The following is a 23,973-nucleotide window of genomic DNA, read 5'->3' as shown; positions in this document are numbered from 1 at the left end:
ACAATCATAAACAACCGTTCGCTCGACGTAAGATCCTTACCCAAAGACTGGAAAGCTGCACAGGTCACACCAATATTCAAGAAAGGAAGTAGGAGTAATCCACTAAATTACAGGCCCACAACGTTAACGTCGATATGCAGCAGGATTTTAGAACATACAGGCTGATTCAAAAAGAATACCACAACTTTAAAAATGTGTATTTAATGAAAGAAACATAATATAACCTTCTGTTATACATCATTACAAAGAGTATTTAAAAAGGTTTTTTTTCACTCAAAAACAAGTTCAGAGATGTTCAATATGGCCCCCTCCAGACACACGAGCAATATCAACCCGATACTCCAACTCGCTCCACACTCTCTGTAGCATATCAGGCATAACAGTTTGGATAGCTGCTGTTATTTCTCGTTTCAAATCATCAATGGTGGCTGGGAGAGGTGGCCGAAACACCATATCCTTAATATACCCTCATAAGAAAAAATCGCAGGGGGTAAGATCAGGGCTTCTTGGAGGCCAGTGATGAAGTGCTCTGTCACGGGCTGCCTGGCGGCCGATCCATCGCCTCGGGTAGTTGACGTTCAGGTAGTTACGGACAGATAAGTGCCAATGTGGTGGCGCTCCATCCTGCTGAAATATGAATTGTTGTGCTTCTTGTTCGAGCTGAGGGAACAGCCAATTCTCTAACATCTCCAAGATACTGTAGTCCAGTTACAGTAGCACCTTCGAAGAAAAAGGGACCAAAAACTTTATTGGCTGAAATGGCACAGAAAACGTTCACCTTAGGCGAGTCACGTTCATACTGAGTTGTTTCCCGCGGATTCTCAGTGCCCCATATACAGACATTGTGACAGTTGACTTTCCCGTTAGTGTGGAAAGTTGCTTCATCACTAAACACAATCTTTGAAACGAAAGATTCATCTGTTTCCATTTGAGCAAGGATAAAATCACAGAAATCGATTCTTTTAATCTTATCAGCTGCAGACAGTGCTTGAACCAATTTCAGACGATAAGGTTTCATAAGTAACCTTTTTCGTAGGACTCTCCATACAGTTGATTGTGGAATTTGCAGCTCTCTGCTAGCTCTGCGAGTCGATTTTCCTGGGTTGCGAACAAATGCTTGCTAGATGCGTGCTACATTTTCATCACTCGTTCTCGGCCGTCCAGAACTTTTCCCTTTGCACAAACACCCATTCTCTGTAAACTGTTTATACCAACGTTTAATACACCACCTATCAGGAGGTTTAACACCATACTTCGTTCGAAATGCACGCTGAACAACTGTCGTCGATTCACTTCTGCTGTACTCAATAACACAAAAAGCTTTCTGTTGAGCGGTCGCCATCTTAGCATCAACTGACACTGACGCCTAGTCAACAGCGCCTCAAGCGAACAAATGTACAACTAAATGAAACTTTATAGCTCCCTTAATTCGCCGACAGATAGTGCTTAGCTCTGCCTTTTGTAGTTGCAGAGTTTTAAATTCCTAAAGTTGTGGTATTCTTTTTGAATCACCCTGTATATTGAGTTCGAACATTATGAATTACCTCGAAGGAAACGGTCTATTGACACACAGTCAACATGGGTTTAGAAAACATCGTTCTTGTGAAACACAACTAGCTCATGAAGTGTTGAGTGCTATTGATAAGGGATTTCGGATCGATTGCGTATTTCTGGATTTCCGGAGGGTTTTTGAAACTGTACCACACAAGCGGCTTGCAGTGAAATTGCGTGCTTATGGAATATCGTCTCAGTTATGTGACTGGATTAGTGATTTCCTGTCAGAGAGGTCCCAGTTCGTAGTAATTGACGGAAAGTCATCGAGTAAAACAAAAGTGATTTCTGGCGTTCCTCAATGTAGTGTTATAGGTCCTTTGCTGTTCCTTATCTATATAAACGATTTGGGAGGTTGTTTGCAAATGAAGCTGTCGTTTATCGACTAATAAAGTCATCAGAAGATCAAAGCAAATTGCAAAATAATTTAGAAAAAATATCTGAATGGTGCGAAAAGTGGACGTTGACCCTAAATAACGAAAAGTGTGAGGTCATCCACATGAGTGCTAAAAGGAACCCGTTAAACTTCGGTTACACGGTAAATCAGTCAAAACTAAAGGCCGTAAATTCAACTAAATACCTAGGTATTACAACTACGAACAACTTAAATTAGAAGGAACATATAGAAAATGTTGTGGGGAAGGCTAAAAAAACACTGCGTTTTATTGGCAGGTCACTAAGAAGACTGCCTGCACTACGCTTGTCCGTCCTCTTTTAGAATACTGCTGCGCGGTATGGGATCCTTACCAGATAGGATTGACGAAGTACATCGAAAAAGTTCAAAGAAGGGCAGCACATTTTATATTATCGCGAAATATGGGCGAGAGTCTCACTGAAATGATACAGGATTTGGGCTGGACATCACTAAAATGAAGGCATTTTCCGTTGCTATGGAATCTTCTCACGAAATTCCAATCACCAACTTTCTCCTCCGAATGAAAATATATTTTGTTGACACCGACCTACGTAGGGAAAAACGATCACCACGATAAAATAAGGGAAATCAGAGCTCGTACGGAAAGATATAGGTGTTCGTTCTTTCCGTGTGCTATACGAGATAGGGGTAATAGAGAATTGTGAAGGTGGAGCCGGCCGCGGTGGCCATGCGGTTCTGGGCGCGTCAGTCCGGAACCGCGCGACTGCTACGGTCGCAGGTTCGAATCCTGCCTCGGGCGTGGATGTGTGTGATGTCCTTAGGTTAGTTAGGTTTAACTAGTTCTAAGTGCTAGGGGACTGATGACCTAAGATGTTAAGTCCCATAGTGCTCAGAGCCATTTGAACCATTTTTTTGTGAAGGTGGTTCGATGAACCCTGTGCCAGGCACTTAAATGTGATTTGCAGAGTGTCAATATGGATTTAGTGATGTAGATGGTTTTGTGGTGTGTGCGCCACACTCTAACCTTGCCATCAAGTATTACCAACTGAAATGCGAGCGCATCTGATCAGGCCACAGTATTCCAATTGGCTGAAGTCCAACAATATGGTCACGAGCCCAAGAGAGCGACTGAGGCAGTCTCGTCCATCGTCTGCTGCCATAAACCGTTAAAGCCAAATACTTGACTGCTCTGACGTAACGGATACGTTCGTCGTACGTGCCACATTGATTTCTGCGGTTATTTCATCCATTGTTGCTTGTCTGTTAGCAGTGACAACTCTACGCAGTCGCCACTGATCGAGAGGTAATGCCTGTAATTTGATATTCTCTGCATGCTCTTGACAATGTGGATCACGGAATATTGAATTCCCTAACGAATGCCGAAATTGAATGTTCCATGCGCTTAGCTCCAACTAGTATTCCGCTATCAGAACCTGTTAATTCCCGTCGTGCGTCGTTGCAATGCTTTTTATACTTGTGTACGCGATACTACCGCCATCTGAATATCTGCATATTGCGATTCCATGACGTTTATCAGCCTAATGAATGTTTATGTAGGTATTAACCGAATTAATGACTAACACTTTTAAGGCTGCCAACTAATACAGATATGTCAATTCCTTGCATTACGCGTTGCTTTCACTATACATATTTATCTATTTATTGAATGACCCTCGTAATTATGCTTTTAGCTTGCTTTTTCTTTGGTGGGAGTACTGGTATGTGTAGTCACAAAGATACACTGTCATGAATAGAAACTTTGTTTATTGCGTTACAGCGATACTTTCTCATTCGGTGGTGAAGAATTATCACGCCTGCTTTACTTCACACGCCCCTCCCCATGTGGTGCGTACAAAGCCACAAATTGCCAGATAATATCAATTGTATAGCTCTGCAAACGACCTCGTAACTTTCGGCAAACTGCCATTCGGTTGTGTTTGCGATCAATGGTGATTCGAGGCAGCATGTATCTCCACGGAGCTCTATCAGGTACAAATCTTCCGCCACACGCTAAACTACGACTCGCTCTACCAACTGACGCTCGTTCTCCACACATTGAGAGATTGTCTTCTGTTCTTTTTTTTTTCTTTTTCTTTTTTTTTCATATTACCCATGTTTTGGCTGAGAGGAACAGTAATCACATCACTTTAAACTATAAAGTTTAATTCACTCAATGCTCGCAAAATTATTTAGTGGCTGTCCTGGTCACTATTGAGTTGTCGTCGGAAAGACGGATTCGGCACGTGTACAGCTCGAAGCAAACGTCGGTGATATTGAAAGTAAAAGCTTCAATATTAAGAACACAACAGTAATAACACTGTTAAAGACAGAGAAGCGAGCGTATAAAAGAGTATATCGAAGGTTTCTACGAGGGAAAGAAACAGTCTGGCGATATGAACGACATAGGGGAGCGACTGTTAGAGTCATTGCTTAAAAGAGCTTTGGAAGCCGCCACCTTCGTGGATGGATTCCATATCCCTAGGATTCTTCCAATATACAGGGTGATTCAAAAAGAATATCACAACTTTAAAAATGTGTATTTAATGAAAGGAACGTAATATAACCTTCTGTTATACATCATTACAAAGAGTATTTAAAAAGGTTTTTTTTTTCACTCAAAAACAAGTTCAGAGATGTTCAATATGGCCCCCTCCAGACACTCGAGCAATATCAACCCGATACTCCAACTCGTTCCACACTCTCTGTAGCATATCAGGCGTAACAGTTTGGATAGCTGCTGTTATTTCTCGTTTCAAATCTTCAATGGTGGCTGGGAGAGGTGGCCGAAACACCATATCCTTAACACACCCCCATAAGAAAAAATCGTAGGGGGTAAGATCAGGGCTTCTTGGAGGCCAGTGATGAAGTGCTCTGTCACGGGCTTCCCTTGCACAAACACCCATCCTCTGTAAACTGTTTATACCAACGTTTAATACACCACCTATCAGGAGGTTTAACACCATACTTCGTTCGAAATGCACGCTGAACAACTGTCGTCGATTCACTTCTGCCGTACTCAATAACACAAAAAGCTTTCTGTTGAGCGGTCGCCATCTTAGCATCAACTGACGCTGACGCCTAGTCAACAGCGCCTCAAGCGAACAAATGTACAACTAAATGAAACTTTATAGCTCCCTTAATTCGCCGACAGATAGTGCTTAGCTCTGCCTTTTGTCGTTGCAGAGTTTTAAATTCCTAAAGTTGTGGTATTCTTTTTGAATCACCCTGTATTTCAGTCTGGCATCTGCCTTTAAATCGCTTCGTACGTGGTATGGTAGAAGCTGTTAAAGAATGATAAGATGCCAGGCTAACATAAATTCAGACATCCATTAAAATAAATTTATTAACAACAATTCTTACTCAACAGTTATTAGAAAACATTTTCTTTGAGCCCAAAGCAATTATAACATCTATTAAAACTGTTAATTCATGTTCGACCAAGTTCGACAACTATTTGTGATGAAAAGTTTAAAATGCCCAAGACTATTTCAAAATGGATTTTGTAACCTTTAAACAAATTTATAATAACAACCCGACAGCAGTTCAAACATACAGACAGAATTCAGATAAATCCAGTTCAACCAAAGCACTTGAAATACACAACAAATTACAGTGGGATCTCCTTGTTACAAGTTTTGTACACGCCTTTCTTTTTGTGCCGCAGTTCAGAATTTGCTCATTTACTGTACAGGAGTACCGAACAATTTCAAACAAGTTTAGGTGCAAACTTCTTCAGATGAACGCCAAATAAAGAGGCGTGAATTATTCAGTTACAAAAGGTAATCACTTAACTCAAGAACAAATCTGCAGCATTATAATTCATTCGCCGCTGCCTCAGTGGGTTTACAGTGCCGTGATCTTGCCATCTTATGTTATTTCACACGGCAGTCTTGCGCACTCTTCCTGGCAATACGTTACACACATCACTAAATTGGCGTGCTAAGACCTGAAACATGAATCAGTTCACACTGGCCCCACAAAGGCATACAAATAACGGTCCCCACCAAGACAAACTCTATGACAACGTTATAATATGAACAGTTAAAAAAAAAAAGACCTGTCACGAAATAGTGGAGTTAATGGCGCCCCACCAGAGCAGGCTCAACAATTATTTGCAAGACGAACAACTAAAACACACACATGGGGAAGTACTCAATGAGAACGCAACTCGGCTTCACGTGGAGTTATCCATTATTCGTGTGTCAATGCAACCAGGGAGCAGCGACAGTATAGTGACGGCTGTACAGATATGCAGCCGTTGCTTTAACCGCCGATCTCCTTCGGGCAGCACCAGTATTGTGCATCCGAAGTGCTCTTGCATTCAAAAGGGGAGCTCCTTTCCAAATTATGGCTTCCCAAACAACGGCTCGCAACTACAACTGGGCAGCGCTGTCACTCCAGGTGCGGCCAAGTCTTTTTCCGGTACACAACACATGCTGCTCCCAGCACAGGGCCCCGCTCGCCACCTTCCTCGTACTGCTGCTAATTTCAGATTCCTCCGCTGCCCGTGCCACGCCGCCTCGCGGACCAAATTCGCACCACAAGCATCTCTGGCAAAGATATTCTACACAACCAGCGATTCCACCAGGGATGCAAAAAATCGAAAAATACCGAACTCTGCGGAAGGTTTCGACGCACGGCACCGTACTCGTACTCCGAAATGTCAGCCGACTTCGAAAAATTCCAACCCCAAATATTGATAGATAATAGATGCTGGTAATATGAGACGAATGTGGGATAAAGACTTTCATCACTCCAATCATGACAGATGCAAATACCATCGCGACTGAAAGGTTCCTCATGACCCGCTCGAATGGACGGGCGCATTAGCACGCCGATGTCGGGCTTCGGGGAGGCCTGACCGCCCCGGGTCGGAGCCGCCCTGCCGATTAACTACGAAGTGAATACCAGACTGGTTCCCCACGTCCCGCATCAGCTACACAGTTCGCAAACATTTCGAAAACGTTCACACTTCGCATGTGATAATATTCGAATCAGACACGCGGTGGTTCACATATTTCGTACACGAGGAGGCGCGGATGGCGTCAACTACGGCATCCGGCCACCCTCAACCACTGACATATGCCGAAACTGTGAAGACAGGGAATAGGGCAAGGAAAGAAAAACAGAAGAAGTTGAAAAATAATCATCTGGGAACTTCACATCAACTTTTTAATTCAGAGAATATACGTTAGTATAATGGATAACATTTTGTTTTCTATAATTAACCACGAGCATAGACAAAATTAAAGTTCCCACCTATCCTTATGGCCTCTCTAACCGAACTGAATGTCTTACACGTGTGTATGTCCGCGATTTCCCGATTTGAAACAAGTGCCGCACAAGTGTTAATATCATTCCGTAAGCTCTCTGCCACGCAGGTAGAAGTCGCTTCATGTTACTCAGTGAGTCAGTTGTGAAATTTTGCAACGCATATAAAGCCAATGTTATTGTGTTCAACATGAATTTGTATCACGACTTTCACGTTGCGCATATTATGCCGACAAGTCGAAACACACGTGCGAGCAAGAAGTTAATCGTTTGTGGAAGCAAGCCAAGTTTAAATTCACAGCCGAGAATTCTCTCAGTGATCATATAAATCAACAGATTTAAAAGATAAATAATTATACGTTTCAAATAAAGCTACAAACAGTGTCGTCTTTCATGTGCAAATTAAGTGAAGGTCATTAACAATTAAAGTATATAATATACCAACAAAAGGTGAATTTCCTAGAGATCCATCGTACTATTCTCATGGGGCCTTTTTGTCTCCCTTTCTGTCTCTGTACCTCCGAACACCGCTCAGCTACGTCATATTTAAAATAGTGTTTTTAATCACGTGCTTAAAAACAGTTTAAAACAAATAAACTATCTTCATTATCTTGCCTGAATAGGAAAGGTGTGAGAGGGTGGGGGGGGGGGTGGGGGGAGGGGCTGTGCCCCACCACATCTCGTCAAATCTTAGCATGGTGGGGGGTCAAAATTTGAAAGAAAATCCCTCACATGATCAGTGGACGTCCCCACTGCTTGCAAAAGTTGCAGGCGCGGATCCAGTGGCGAAGATGGAGGAGGAGGGGTGAGGGGTTGGGGGAGTTGGGGGAAGGGACATTCACGAGGGTTATGAGGTCATGTCTTTCGTACCCCACCAAGAAACGACGAGAATATTCCTCCAACGGGCAGCAATATGAATGCGGAATCACACTCGAGAAACCTGGGGCATTCTATCGAATATACAAATGATTTTCACTGCAAATTAAATTTTTATTTGTCACGAGAAACAATTCTATGTCGTCCGTTGTGCTTGGACATCGCAAAAAACACATGATGGGCAGATTTTGTCTGCGCTGCCCCAACCTACACATTGTAAGAATGAAATTGTAAATATCTTCTGAGAGAATGTGCCTACCGACTCTTACGAAATACGTCGGGAGTGTGTGTGTGTGGAGGGGGGGGGGGGAGGGGGGGGGGCGGACATGCGCTATACAACCTAAAGCTCCAATTATCCCTAAAGCATATGACGAATATACGTTGATCAGACAACATCATGACTACCGACCTTCTATCGATATAAACCCGTCAAGGCGATAGCAGCGTCACTTGGTAAGGAATAACTGCTACTCAGACACACGCATGGTGCTCATAGTATCAGTGAGCGTGTTGGTTGTGTGTAGAATGGGGAAGATGCACTGTCTATCTGAGTCTGACCGAGGGCAGATTGTAATGGTCCAGAGGGTTAGCACGAGCATTTCGGAAACTACACATTCTGTCGGGTTTGTCAGGAGTGCTATGGTGGGTGTCTTCAACATGTGGCGAAACCAAGATGAAACCGCCTCCAAACGTCGTGAGGTTGGTCGGCCACCCCTCATTGCAGATGTCGGACGTCGTAGGCTGGGTAGACTCGTGGAGCAGGAGAGGCGGCGAACTGTCGTGAAACTAACATCAGGCTTTAATGTTAGGCAGAGTGCAAGTGCCTCTGTACACACAGTGCACCGAACACTCCTAACGGTGGGCGTCCGCAGCCGACGACCCATTGATGTGCCAATGTTAACATCACGACATCGGCAACTAAGACAAATGGACACGTGACCATCGGGACTGGAAGTTGGCGCACTGGCAGAGAGTTGGATGCTCTAATCAATCCTGATACCTTTTTCATCATGCCGATGGGAGGGCGCGAATACGTTGTCTACGAAGGGAACAGTTCCTTGACACCTGCACTGCGGCACGAAGGCAAGCTGGTGGTGTTTCCATTATGTTCTGGGGATCATTTACATGCACATCCATGGGTCCAGTGGAGCTCGTTCAAGGCACCGTGGCGGCCAAGGAGTATCATATACTGGTTGCAGACACCTTATACCCCTTCATCACGATCGTGTTTCCCGACAGCAGTGACATTTTTCAGCAAGATAATGCGTCATGTCACAAGGCCAGGAGAGTGATGATATGGTTCGAGGAACACATTGGCGAGTTCCAGTTGATGTACCAGCGCCCCAACTCACCAAATCTCAAACCGATCGAACACATCTGATTGAACGTGGAATCAGAGCTCATCAACCCCGTCCCTGGAATTTACGGGAATCAGATGACTTGTATGCGCAGATGCGGTGCCAATTCCCTCCAACGACCTACAAAGGCCTCATTGCTTCCAGGCCACGATGTGTCGTCGTTGCTATCCTTCCCGAAGGTGAATATAACGGCTATTACGCAGGTGGTCATAATATTCTGGCTGATCATAGTAAGTCCACACGAACAAATACGTTGCACATTGTGACGAAATATGCAAAATGGTTCAAATGGCTCTGATCATTAGTCCCCTAGAACTTAGAACTACTTAAACCTAACCAACCTAACGACATCACACACATCCATGCCCGAGGCGGGATTCGAACCTGCGACCGAAGCGGTCGCGCGGTTCTAGACTGAAGCGCCTAGAACCGCTTGGTCACTCCGGCCGGCTTTCTGTAGTCGTTGCTGAGTGACGCTTAGTGTAACGAGAGACACCACTGGCCAGTGGACCTCTGGAAACGAGTAATCTGGAGTCGTGAATAACGCTATACGTTGCGTCAATCCGATTGAAGGTTTTGGGTTTGAGTGGTCCTGGGAAACGTTACTTGACATAATGAGTACTGGCAACAGTGAACCGCGGAGGAGGTAATATTTCAGTATTGGAGTGTTTTTCTGGTTGTGATGTGGTTCCCTTAGTGCAGTTATAAAAAGCTAAATGCAGAAGGCTATGAACATACTTTGCAGCAGTGTGTAGTGAGTACAGCAGATGAACAGTTCGGAGACATTGATAGTTTGTATCAGCAATACAGTGTAGCATCTGTGAGGCAATGATATTAGGACAACAACATTACAGAAATGGACTGAGTTGCCCAGAGTCCCGACCTGAACCTAACGATCAGTTGGGATGGATCAGAATATCGACTTCGCTCAAGAGCCCATTGTCCATCGTCACTACCTCCTCCCGTTTCTGGTCCTGAGGAATAATGGACTGCCATTCCTCCACAGACATTCAGACACCTCATTGAAAGTGTTCCAGGCAGAGTTAACGCCGTCTTAAAGGCGAAAGGTAGAGACATTCCATATTATTGTCCACTAACAGGTTTCCTGACGCTTCTGATCATATAATGTACATTATTAGCGGAACATGTAACTTCTTTTGTATGCCAGTAACTAGAATTAATTTACCTATCTGTTGTAGCTGTGTTGTCACGGTAATTACTAAAGACGTATGTCTCAATTCCATTAGCGTTAATCGCATACATGTGCCCTAATTCGGCACTTGGTTTTCAAGACGTTTCGGCACTATGTTGCAGGTTTCCTCGGGACCAGCAGACACTGCCCAATCACTTCTACTTCACAGACTTCGAGCGGCACACGGCAGAGATCGCCTCCTTCCACCTGGACAGGTAAGCTTCGTGCCAACACACAAGATACATGCATCCTAGAGCTGGAAATGCCCTCAGTATTCCCCACAGAAATACGACTCTAAGGGATAAGAGAAAGCTTACTTCATACACAACTTGCATAAAACGGGGATAATGCCACGAACAAAAAACAAGAACGAATCAGATCTGTAATGAACCTTTACATCTTTACTCCAGAAATTAATATACGATTTGAGGCCGGACTTTCGTAGCGAGTGGCTCCAGTATTATCTTTCCTCGCCCGTTACCCCGCTATCCCATTCCCATACAATGCACGCCTGGATACTTTTTTTTAATCTCGTTGGCTTAGAACGAGAATTTCATTTTCGGCTCTTAATCGTGCACATTCAGACCGTAACATTTCAGTTTTAATAAATGAAGGGATAAGGGTAAAGTAATCGTCAAGATGCTAAATTGCTCCGTAAAAACTCATTTCAGAAATCTTCTATTAACTTTAAATTAATTCTTCAGCAGATAACGAGTTTCTTGCGACCAGACGGTAGTAGTTTAATCGTATCTGCCCGAGGGAGCAGCGTATTGAAGTCATTGCAACGAAGGTCATGCGACACTAGGATCGAGAAAGCCTCGTAAAAAAAGATAATGCTATATTTTTCTATCTCAGAAGATGGCAGTATCTTACACTCGCTGCCAAACATGTCAGACCTCCGCCCTACTTTCAATAATGTATTTCGCTTCCAGTACTACTGAATGTTCCTTAAAAACTTGACGAAAGTGTCATGTTGCATAGTGTTCGGTTTTGACATTCACAAAGAATAAACAACAGAAGTTTAACAGGGTTGACAATAATAACTTACTATTAAAAATGAGCGATATACTGGCGGATTTCATTCTCTAAATACACTCCTGGAAATGGAAAAAAGAACACATTGACACCGGTGTGTCAGACCCACCATACTTGCTCCGGACACTGCGAGAGGGCTGCACAAGCAATGATCACACGCACGGCACAGCGGACACACCAGGAACCGCGGTGTTGGCCGTCGAATGGCGCTAGCTGCGCAGCATTTGTGCACCGCCGCCGTCAGTGTCAGCCAGTTTGCCGTGGAATACGGAGCTCCATCGCAGTCTTTAACACTGGTAGCATGCCGCGACAGCGTGGACGTGAACCGTATGTGCAGTTGACGGACTTTGAGCGAGGGCGTATAGTGGGCATGCGGGAGGCCGGGTGGACGTACCGCCGAATTGCTCAACACGTGGGGCGTGAGGTCTCCACAGTACATCGATGTTGTCGCCAGTGGTCGGCGGAAGGTGCACGTGCCCGTCGACCTGGGACCGGACCGCAGCGACGCACGGATGCACGCCAAGACCGTAGGATCCTACGCAGTGCCGTAGGGGACCGCACCGCCACTTCCCAGCAAATTAGGGACACTGTTGCTCCTGGGGTATCGGCGAGGACCATTCGCAACCGTCTCCATGAAGCTGGGCTACGGTCCCGCACACCGTTAGGCCGTCTTCCGCTCACGCCCCAACATCGTGCAGCCCGCCTCCAGTGGTGTCGCGACAGGCGTGAATGGAGGGACGAATGGAGACGTGTCGTCTTCAGCGATGAGAGTCGCTTCTGCCTTGGTGCCAATGATGGTCGTATGCGTGTTTGGCGCCGTGCAGGTGAGCGCCACAATCAGGACTGCATACGACCGAGGCACACAGGGCCAACACCCGGCATCATGGTGTGGGGAGCGATCTCCTACACTGGCCGTACACCACTGGTGATCGTCGAGGGGACACTGAATAGTGCACGGTACATCCAAACCGTCATCGAACCCATCGTTCTACCATTCCTAGACCGGCAAGGGAACTTGCTGTTCCAACAGGACAATGCACGTCCGCATGTATCCCGTGCCACCCAACGTGCTCTAGAAGGTGTAAGTCAACTACCCTGGCCAGCAAGCTCCGGATCTGTCCCCCATTGAGCATGTTTGGGACTGGATGAAGCGTCGTCTCACGCGGTCTGCACGTCCAGCACGAACGCTGGTCCAACTGAGGCGCCAGGTGGAAATGGCATGGCAAGCCGTTCCACAGGACTACATCCAGCATCTCTACGATCGTCTCCATGGGAGAATAGCAGCCTGCATTGCTGCGAAAGGTGGATATACACTGTACTAGCGTCGACGTTGTGCATGCTCTGTTGCCTGTGTCTATGTGCCTGTGGTTCTGTCAGTGTGATCATGTGATGTATCTGACCCCAGGAATGTGTCAATAAAGTTTCCCCTTCCTGGGACAATGAATTCACGGTCTTCTTATTTCAATTTCCAGGAGTGTAGAAAGATACTCGAGATGTGGAAGTCAGAGACGCGTGTAAAGAGCAAACTGGAACGGATGGCTAAAACTTTTTTCGGAAAAAGTCATTTGCGGCGTTAGTGGAGGATATGGTTGCAGTCAGTGCACTTGTCTCCTAACCGTTTCTAGCTTTCCAGACCTTGAGTCCACTACTTCTGATCGATGTAGTTCCTCAGCTGACCTAAAGAGGTTGGGTGCACCCCGTTCCATTCTTCCCACCAAGGAGAAATCCCTGGCTGTGCCGGGAACAACCCGAGACACCAACATGGAAGCCCGAAGCGCTGACTGCACTGTTACGGCGGCGTACAAAGTTGAGGATTCAATTCCTACAGTTAATCAGTTAGTCTATTCCGGATTTCAGGTTGCTGAGAAGCTTCCAGAGGGACCAGAACTGTGTAGCAGAATGGCCCTCGATCTCGGAATCCAGTCTTCCCATGGGCAATTCTCTTACCAACAGAGCTCCCCAAAACGCTTAGGGCCCGCGTCACTGCTTGTGAACTATGACAGAAGCAGAGGGGTGCTACAAGTAGGATCGCCATGCACTTCTCTACAACACAGCAGAAAAGAGCATAGCTCACAAAAGGCAATTTGCGTGCTTATCGCGTTATTTCCATAGCAACTTTCATCCCCTAACGGATATTTCTTTATATCTAACCGAGAAATGAAATACTAGTTTTCATAAATTCAGCTTTAAAATTTTTTTAATGTAACGAAATATTTTTTTAAAATTTTCTATCCCCTTTTGCGCTCTCGTAGCGGTTGAATTTCCATATACACTGAAACACGTACTTTTTTTATTTCTGACCGAGAAGTCATACACCAATTGTTATTGATGTAGCCTTAAAAACCCTTTAATATTTCTTAAGTACTTTATCCCCTTAGTGGTTGAATTTCCAAAAATGCCGAAACTCCTTTTTTTCTATTTTCTGAGAAGCCGAATGCCAGTCTTGGTAGTTCTAGCTTCAAAGTTCCCTTAACAGCAAAATACTGTCAAAAGCCGTTCATCCCCTGTTTCACTGCCTTAGGAGTGGAATTCCGGAGAATCACTTCTTAAACTATATCTACAATATAAGATCCACGCCATCTCCGAACTTCTATCCTTAGCAGTTTGGGATGGGCGATAATGAATCAGTGAATCAGTCTGACCCTATTTGACACCCTTTGTGGCTGAACTTCCAAAAACAGTGAAACACGTATTTCTTTATTTCTGACCGAGAAACCAAATACCTGTTTTCGTAGGTTTAGCTTCAAAATTTCCTTAACAGCGACATTTTTCAGAAAAATCCCTTAATCCCCTATTTCTCCCCTACTTCGAAAATTTCATTCTTAACCGATTTACAATATAAGATCCACGTCTTCTCCAGATTTCAAGTTTCTATTCTTAGCCGTTTGGACTGGGCGATGGTGAGTCAGTCAGGATATTGTCTTTTACATGTAGAGAATAGAAGTAGTTCAGCAACTTCTGTTGATCAGTAAAACGAGAAATAGCCAAAGTTGCAAAATTTCTTTTTTATTTTTGTGTGTTCACTAGATGACTAGTTTCGCGCGGCGACCTATTTTCAAATCATCGTAAGAGATAGTCAAATTGCAATTTCCGAAAATGTAAAAATCATCTCAAAAAATGTTCAAGCTGACAGTTACAACGCATACAGCAAGCGTAGCCCACTGCTGATGGAAAGCATAGGTTTTTTTTCCCGTTACGAACGACATATATGAGCTGCAACTGTTCGTTTGCACATTTTTCACATGGTTTTTGCATTTCCGGAAATACCAATTTGACTATCTGTGACGACGATTTGAAAATGGGTCCCGGACCGAAAGTAGTCATCGAGTGAACAAAAAAAAGTGAATTTTGCATCTTTGACTGGTTTTTCTTTGTACTGAAGGTTCTGTTCAGACCACATTTCTTATGCAGACAGTTTTATTCTCACAGTGCAGTGTTACATTTGCGTGTATATTATTCAGTGTTCGGAATCCTATCTATTCAGTCTGAATACGTAAATTCACAGGGCATTATTGTAGAAACTTTTTTGGTTATTTCAAAGTTCAGTTTGCAATTATGTCGCATCATTATTCTGTTAGTTTTGTGTGTCTGAACTGCATGCCATATATTAAAGCACTGTACAGCGCAAAACAGATTCACAAGACTGCTTATTTAAAATACAGTTTTACGTTTTCTGATTAATTCGGCCGAAGTTAATTAAAATACAGTTAAACAGCGTTATGTAATTACACCGCTTGCACTGTTCAGCACAACAACACACACACACACACACACTAAGCTACAGACAAAAAAAACAGTGCAGTCCAGGTTCATTTCACGAGATTAAACAGTAAAAAGTTGCACTTGAAATTTTACACTAGATCAAGTGACTATAAAGAGTAAAATTAAGATAGCAGATCACCGGAAACAAACATTTATTAAGAATGTGCTGCAGGGGATATTTGAAATTCAGTGCTCATGTAGAAAAATGTAGGTATCCCATGAAAATGTAGTTCAGTAATGGAAGAGGTACGTATAAATCCCTCGTTCGTACCTTCTTGAGTACTGCTCGTCGTCCTTGGACTTAGCAAGTAGGATTAATATAGGTATAGGTGAAATCCAAAGAAGAACGGCGTGTTTTGCCACAGAATCGATTATTAAATCGTTCCCAACTCCATTCACCGATGCTATAATAGAGGAATTCATTCGCCAAATGTTAAAAGCCTTAAGTAACAAAATATCGGCAGTTGGTATCTTCTGTGATATGTGCAAGGCTTTAGACTGTGTAGACAATGTTATTGTACAGAAAATTTCAGTGACTGGGGGGAATGACGAAGGAACTTGCACAGCGTTCAATTTTGAATCCTCTCATATTCCTTACACGAGGTGTCTCTCCTATGTGTCGTCAGGCGCATTTTCTCTGATGTTTCGGCAGATAATTCTTATTCGGTTTTGCAGTGTGTAGCTGGAGTCAGCCCAGACAAACACTGTCCGTCACATCTTTACATCTTTCAATGCGAAGCCCAGTGGCGGTGGAGAGCATCAGTTTGTTTCCCGTTACGAACAACGCGGTTCTTAAAGCGGAATTTTAAGCGCCCATTCGATTGAGTGGTCCCAAATTACTCCAATGTTTTATCGATCTATGTTAACAGGAAGGGTAAAACACGAGAAACTCCAGCACCGCCCTGGCCCGAGCTGACTGCTACGGCCATGTAGCAGCTCTGTTCATTCGCTATTGGAGTACTGGTTGTTCCTCGTGTTTTATCCTTCCTGTTTACACAGATCGATAAAACGAATATAGCACTAGACTGATCTGGGACCACCCTATCGAATACGCCCGTAAAATTCCTCTTTAAAAAACATTTTTTCTTATAATTGGAAACAAACAGATATTTTACGTCGACATTGGGCCTCGCGTGAAAAACGTGATCAGTAGTACATCTCTGAGCTGACTCCAGCTATACATCTAAAAAACTAAATTACAAATATGTGCCGAAACACTAGAGAAAATGTCTGGGAGAAACGCTCGATATATGAGAATGATCTTCCACTTAACCTTCATCAAGCAGAATTGGCATTCCCTGCAGACTATATTAGTGTTATAATTAATCCCACTGGAGAGAAAGCAGCAGAAGATATTGCTAATAATGTTATTCAATCTTGAAAAAACACGCTGTATTCATTTCTGTACGGAAAATAATCATATCAACAACTTATGAAGGACACGTACAGAAATCAGTAAAAAGGGTAGAATCTCCATATTTTTGGGTGTATATGTTAATCAAAACTTGAACTGGAAGAAATGGATTACTGAGCTACTCAAACAGTTAAGTTCAACTGTTTTTCCTCTTCGTGTGATTGTTAGCCTTGGAAACAAATGAATCGACCTAAAATGTTGCATCTTTCCACTTAACAATGTATTATCACTCAGAAAGAAACAGCAGTAAGTGTAGTATGCGGTGCTCACACACATTTTGTAGGTATCCCAAATTACGATTTGCTGTCATACATGGAATTCTCGCAAGATATTAATGTTGATGAAGATCTTGAAAAGTTAATAACGTAGGTTACAATATGAAGCTTACAGTGTTCAATACGACGGTTGTAATAGGTCTCTAAAGCTCAGAATGTTATGATAGGATAAAAGAAAATGGGTTTGACACGAAGACTGATCCTGAAAAAAATGTTCAAATGTGTGTGAAATCTTATGGGACTTAACTGCTAAGGTCATCAGTCCCTAAGCTTACACACTACTTAACCTAAATTATCCTAAGGACAAACACACACACCCATGCCCGAGGGAGGACTCGAACCTCCGCCGGGATCAGCCGCTCGTCCATGACTGCAGCACCTTTGACCGCTCGGCTAATCCTGCGCGGCACTGATGCTGAACCAATTTTTCACTCCGCAGGAGAGTGTGGTGCCGTCCTGAAACTTCCGGACGGAAAAAACTGCGTACCTGACTGTGATTGAGAAACTGGACCCTTACCTTTTCGGTAACGTTACTACTACCGGCTGAGCAATCAAGCCACACTCGTACAGAGTTTTAATGTGCAAGTACGTATTTCCTAGTTGCCCAAAGGAAGCTTCTGTGAAATTTCGAAAAATGGTAGAATGGTACGTGCCGATTGAAGCTATGAAGATGCATCGCTAGTCGATCCTGGATGTTCAGTAGGTAAGAGTCCTGACCGTGAAAGGCACCTTTCCACGATCGATTCCCGGTTAGCAGTATAGTTACAATTACTCGGGAATTTGAAAGTGAGTAGTTTCAGGTTTTAAAAAATCTCTTTCTGGGGATTCTCTAAGCGTTACTTGGAGCCTGACATCGGTGATGTAAAAGGAAAGGCAGAAAAACTTTTCACTACTGCTGTTAAATAGATGTATCCACAAGATTTTGTTTACTTTCCTAGTACAGTGTTTCCTTCCTCTTTGCGTAATCCTAACAGTTGATCCTAGTAGGATGTTCTGCGAACGGAATGTAAGCGCCTAACGTCACTCGATAAGACAGGGTCTTTACGAGATGTTCTGCAGAAGTTTGCGAGGGCGAGATTACTCTGTAAGGGGCTGCCAAGTTTATCCCCCTCCAGTACGACTGGAGCCTAAATAATTTCACTGCTCCGAAACTTGCTTTTGAGTGCGCATCTGCGAGACGAACGCTATGATGGTTTTCGTAATCGCTGGGGCATATTTCGTACTGCGGTAAAACATGGCAAGGCACAAAGACATAGTCAGTCGGATAAATCTGTGTTTACTTACATCTGCTCAACAAGAGAGAAACACAGGAATATTTGACACTGTGGCAGAAACGAATATCTCCGAGCTGAGACCGAGTCGAAACCATGGAACAAACGGTGGTATGCAGAAATAACAAAGACACGATACGTGGAAGCGTTTGGTTATCTCTACAGCATTTCCGGTAAAGAAAGACTTGACTTTTTAATTCAATCAACTGTGGGTTCTTGGGGAAATATTGTAAATTAACTAAGCAAACACTGCTTTTTGCCTTACTTCATAAATTTTCTACATCTACATCTACATCTATACTCCGCGAGCCACCTTACGGTGTGTGGCGGAGGGTACTTATTGTACCACTATCTGATCCCCCCTTCCCTGTTCCATTCACGAATTGTGCGTGGGAAGAACGACTGCTTGTAAGTCTCCGTATTTGCTCTAATTTCTCGGATCTTTTCGTTGTGATCATTACGCGAGATATATGTGGGCGGTAGTAATATGTTGCCCATCTCTTCCCGGAATGTGCTCTCTCGTAATTTCGATAATAAACCTCTCCGTATTGCGTAACGCCTTTCTTGAAGTGTCCGCCACTGGAGCTTGTTCAGCATCTCCGTAACGCTCTCGCGCTGACTAAATGTCCCCATGACGAATCGCGCTGCTTTTCGCTGGATCATGTCTATCTCTTCTATTAATCCAACCTGGTAAGGGTCCCATACTGATGAGCAATACTCAAGAATCGGACGAACAAGCGTTTTGTAAGCTACTTCTTTCGTCGATGAGTCACATTTTCTTAGAATTCTTCCTATGAATCTCAACCTGGCGCCTGCTTTTCCCACTATTTGTTTTATGTGATCATTCCACTTCAGATCGCTCCGGATAGTAACTCCTAAGTATTTTACGGTCGTTACCGCTTCCAATGATTTACCACCTATGGCATAATCGTACTGGAATGGATTTCTGCCCCTATGTATGCGCATTATATTACATTTATCTACGTTTAGGGAAAGCTGCCAGCTGTCGCACCATTCATTAATCCTCTGCAGGTCTTCCTGGAGTACGTACGAGTCTTCTGATGTTGCTACTTTCTTGTAGACAACCGTGTCATCTGCAAATAGCCTCACGGAGCTACCGATGTTGTCAACTAAGTCATTTATGTATATTGTAAACAATAAAGGTCCTATCACGCTTCCTTGCGGTACTCCCGAAATTACCTCTACATCTGCAGATTTTGAACCGTTAAGAATGACATGTTGTGTTCTTTCTTCTAGGAAATCCTGAATCCAATCACAAACCTTGTCCGATATTCCGTAAGCACGTATTTTTTTCACTAAACGTAAGTGCGGAACCGTATCAAATGCCTTCCTGAAGTCCAGGAATACGGCATCAATCTGCTCGCCAGTGTCTACGGCACTGTGAATTTCTTGGGCAAATAGGGCGAGCTGGGTTTCACATGATCTCTGTTTGCGGAATCCATGTTGGTTATGATGAAGGAGATTTGTATTATCTAAGAACGTCATAATACGAGAACACAAAACATGTTCCATTATTCTACAACAGATTGACGTAAGTGAAATAGGCCTATAATTATTCGCATCTGATTTATGACCCTTCTTGAAAATGGGAACGACCTGTGCTTTCTTCCAGTCGCTAGGTACTTTACGTTCTTCCAGAGATCTACGATAAATTGCTGATAGAAAGGGGGCAAGTTCTTTAGCATAATCACTGTAGAATCTTAAGGGTATCTCGTCTGGTCCGGATGCTTTTCCGCTACTAAGTGATAGCAGTTGTTTTTCAATTCCGATATCGTTTATTTCAATATTTTCCATTTTGGCGTCCGTGCGACGGCTGAAGTCAGGGACCGTGTTACGATTTTCCGCAGTGAAACAGTTTCGGAACACTGAATTCAGTATTTCTGCCTTTCTTCGGTCGTCCTCTGTTTCGGTGCCATCGTGGTCAACGAGTGACTGAATAGGGGATTTAGATCCGCTTACCGATTTTACATATGACCAAAACTTTTTAGGGTTCTTGTTTAGATTGTTTGCCAATGTTTTATGTTCGAATTCGTTGAATGCTTCTCTCATTGCTCTCTTTACGCTCTTTTTCGCTTCGTTCAGCTTTTCCTTATCAGCTATGATTCGACTACTCTTAAACCTATGGTGAAGCTTTCTTTGTTTCCGTAGTACCTTTCGTACATGATTGTTATACCACGGTGGATCTTTCCCCTCGCTTTGGACCTTAGTCGGTACGAACTTATCTAAGGCGTACTGGACGATGTTTCTGAATTTTTTCCATTTTTGTTCCACATCCTCTTCCTCAGAAATGAACGTTTGATGGTGGTCACTCAGATATTCTGCGATTTGTGCCCTATCACTCTTGTTAAGCAAATAGATTTTCCTTCCTTTCTTGGCATTTCTTATTACACTTGTAGTCATTGATGCAACCACTGACTTATGATCACTGATACCCTCTTCTACATTCACGGAGTCGAAAAGTTCCGGTCTATTTGTTGCTATGAGGTCTAAAACGTTAGCTTCACGAGTTGGTTCTCTAACTATCTGCTCGAAGTGATTCTCGGACAAGGCAGTCAGGATAATGTCACAAGAGTCTCTGTCCCTGGCTCCAGTTCTGATTGTGTGACTATCCCATTCTATACCTGGTAGATTGAAGTCTCCCCCTATTACAATAGTATGATCACGAAACTTCTTCACGACGTTCTGCAGGTTCTCTCTGAGGCGCTCAACTACTACGGTTGCTGATGCAGGTGGCCTATAGAAGCATCCGACTATCATATCTGACCCACCTTTGATACTTAACTTAACCCAGATTATTTCACATTCGCATTCGCTAATAACTTCACTGGATATTATTGAATTCTTTACTGCTATAAATACTCCTCCACCATTGGCGTTTATCCTATCCTTGCGGTATATATTCCATTCTGTGTCTAGGATTTCGTTACTGTTCACTTCCGGTTTTAACCAACTTTCCGTTCCTAATACTATATGCGCACTATTTCCTTCAATAAGAGATACTAATTCAGGAACCTTGCCCTGGATACTCCTGCAGTTTACCAATATTACGTTAACTTTTCCTGTTTTTGGTCTCTGAGGACGGACGTTCTTTATCAACGATGATAATGTTCTCTCTGGTAAGCCGTCAGGTATTTTATCGTTTCGCCCAAGGGGGGGTCCCTCTAGCCTAAAAAACCCCCGTGTGCACGCCACACGTACTCTGCTACCCTAGTAGCTGCTTCCGGTGTGTAGTGCACGCCTGACCTGTCTAGGGGGGCCCTACAGTTCTCCACCCAATAACGGAGGTCGATGAATTTGCAACCATTATAGTCGCAGAGTCGTCTGAGCCTCTGGTTTAGACCCCCCACACGGCTCCAAACCAGAGGACCGCGATCGACTCTGGGCACTATGCTGCAGATATTAAGCTCAGCTTGCACTCCGCGTGCGATGCTGGTTGTCTTCACCAAATCAGCCAGCCGCCGGAAGGAACCAAGGATGGCCTCAGAACCCAAGCGGCAGGCGTCATTCGTTCCGACATGTGCTACTATCTGCAGCCGGTCACACCCAGTGCGTTCAATAGCTGCCGGAAGGGCCTCCTCCACATTACGGACGAGACCCCCCGGCAAGCACACCGAGTGCACACTGGCATTCTTCCCCGACCTACCCGCTATTTTCCTGAGGGGCTCCATAACCCGCCTAACGTTGGAGCTCCCTATAACTAATAGGCCCGCCCTCTGTGACTGTCGGGACCTTGCCGGAGAATCGGCCACTGGCCCAACAGGCGAGGCATCCTGTGGTGGCTCGGAAACGATGTCATCACCACTAGGAAGCACCCCGTACCTGTTGGAAAGGGGTAAGGCAGCCGCCACGCGGCCAGATCCCACCTTCGCCTTTCGGCCAGGCACGCGCGAGCCCACCACTGTCCGCCATTCACCCTGGAGTGATGGCTGACCGGTAAGATGCTCACTGCCGGAAGACGCAGCGACATCAGGGGTTCCATGTGATTCCAAGGCCACCGAAGTAGGCATAGGTCTCACCACAGTTGCCCCAACGCCACTACGAGCCGACGCCTGCGCCTCGAGCTCGATGAGCCTAACAGACAAAGCCTCCACCTGTCCCCGAAGAGTGGCCAATTCTCCTTGCGTCCGCTCACAACAACCACAGTCCCTACACATGACTATGTTTACCCTACTCTATACGGTGACAAATTCCCAAGATAATCTTCTGATGAGCTACTCTGATAATCAAGAAACACTCACTGAAATACGAGACGCGAAAACTACGCTAGGTTTTCCCAGAAAAACTATTTAAAAGCTAAGCGCAGCAAATAAGTACAAAAACACTGTTATTGAAATAAAAGGTTCTACCTAGTAAGCACTCGAACACGCAAGAAATTACAAAAATAAACTAGTAATTACACAGATAACTGAAAATAAGTCGCTGCTGTTTGTAAAATATGTAAGAAGCAAACGGTGTACTCGCCTTAGTAGTAGCAGGAGCTAGCGATGCGCTCTCGCTGACGGTCTACTATTAATGTTACTGCACAACCTAGGTTTCGGGTTATAAGCCCATTTTCAAGTACTTTACTAATTCCAAAGATGATAATGCACAGAAAAACATGATGACAAGGCAAAGATAATCATCTCAACTTCTTAAGGTACCGATCGACAGCTTAACCTGAAATTTCGTCAATGACCATTTTTTAACAAATTACGCATCTAATTACACAATTCAGCAATTACACTAACATGACAGGACTGAAGTTATGCATCATCCATTGCTTAATAAAGAGCAAACCTAATTCAGTTATTCACCTCTTTTAGATGAGATCACAACCGCAGGATAGAAACAAAACGTTGGGCCTCAGTCCATCATTAGATTAAAAGTTCATGGCTGATGGATATCTTCAGGTTTGTTATGTTACGAGGTGTAACTGCTGCATTACATATGTAATTTGTGGAAAAATGATCATTGACGTTATTTTACATTACTCTATGGCTCGATACCTTAAGAGGCTGAGATGATTATCTTTGCCTTGTCATCATGTTTATCTGTGCAGTATCATCTTTGGGAATCAATAATGTTCTTGAAAATGGGCTTATAACTCGAAACCTAGGTTGTGAAATAACATTAATAATAAAATTTGTGAAACAAGGCAAAAGACAGTACAGTGTTTGTTTAGTTAAACAGTTGACTTTCCTTTATTAATATGTACCTCGTTTCACTAACAGCCTTCTTTTAGTGGAACACAGGGTTTCGAAACTGAGGGGCCACCATATCAGACAGCATTCAGGTACATCTTCTGCGTGCGACGAATGATGAGCCTGTGTTGTCATGGTTGTTTGATATTATTATAAAACGTAAGGGTTGTAGAATAAGTACAAGAAAGACGCACACAACTGAAATACTCTCACACACTGTGAGTTCATTCAGTTCGTGTGATGAATCATCTGACTGTAGCCAGATTCCTAGTGGTCTTCCACAGGGTTCAATACTGGAACCATTTTTATTCTTGCTATCTGTAAATGACTTACCACATTACAATGCTGAAGGACAGGAAAAGTGCTCTCTAGATAATGCCTGCATCATAAT

General features: G+C 43.9%; 1 protein-coding gene across 1 annotated transcript in view; it reads left to right on the top strand.

The window, feature by feature from the left end:
• Window positions 1–23,973, top strand: part of LOC126234940 (extracellular serine/threonine protein CG31145-like) — a 186,670-nt gene that overhangs the window by 104,235 nt on the left and 58,462 nt on the right. The window contains exon 4 of the mRNA XM_049943679.1: window positions 10,747–10,839. Coding sequence (XP_049799636.1) covers window positions 10,747–10,839 — 93 coding nt within the window. The remainder of the gene's footprint in view (window positions 1–10,746; window positions 10,840–23,973) is intronic.

Source organism: Schistocerca nitens, chromosome 2, assembly GCF_023898315.1.
Source record: "Schistocerca nitens isolate TAMUIC-IGC-003100 chromosome 2, iqSchNite1.1, whole genome shotgun sequence".
NCBI classification, from domain to species: domain Eukaryota; kingdom Metazoa; phylum Arthropoda; class Insecta; order Orthoptera; family Acrididae; genus Schistocerca; species Schistocerca nitens.
Note: the sequence above shows the minus strand (reverse complement) of the source record. Positions and strands in the feature narration are given on the sequence as shown.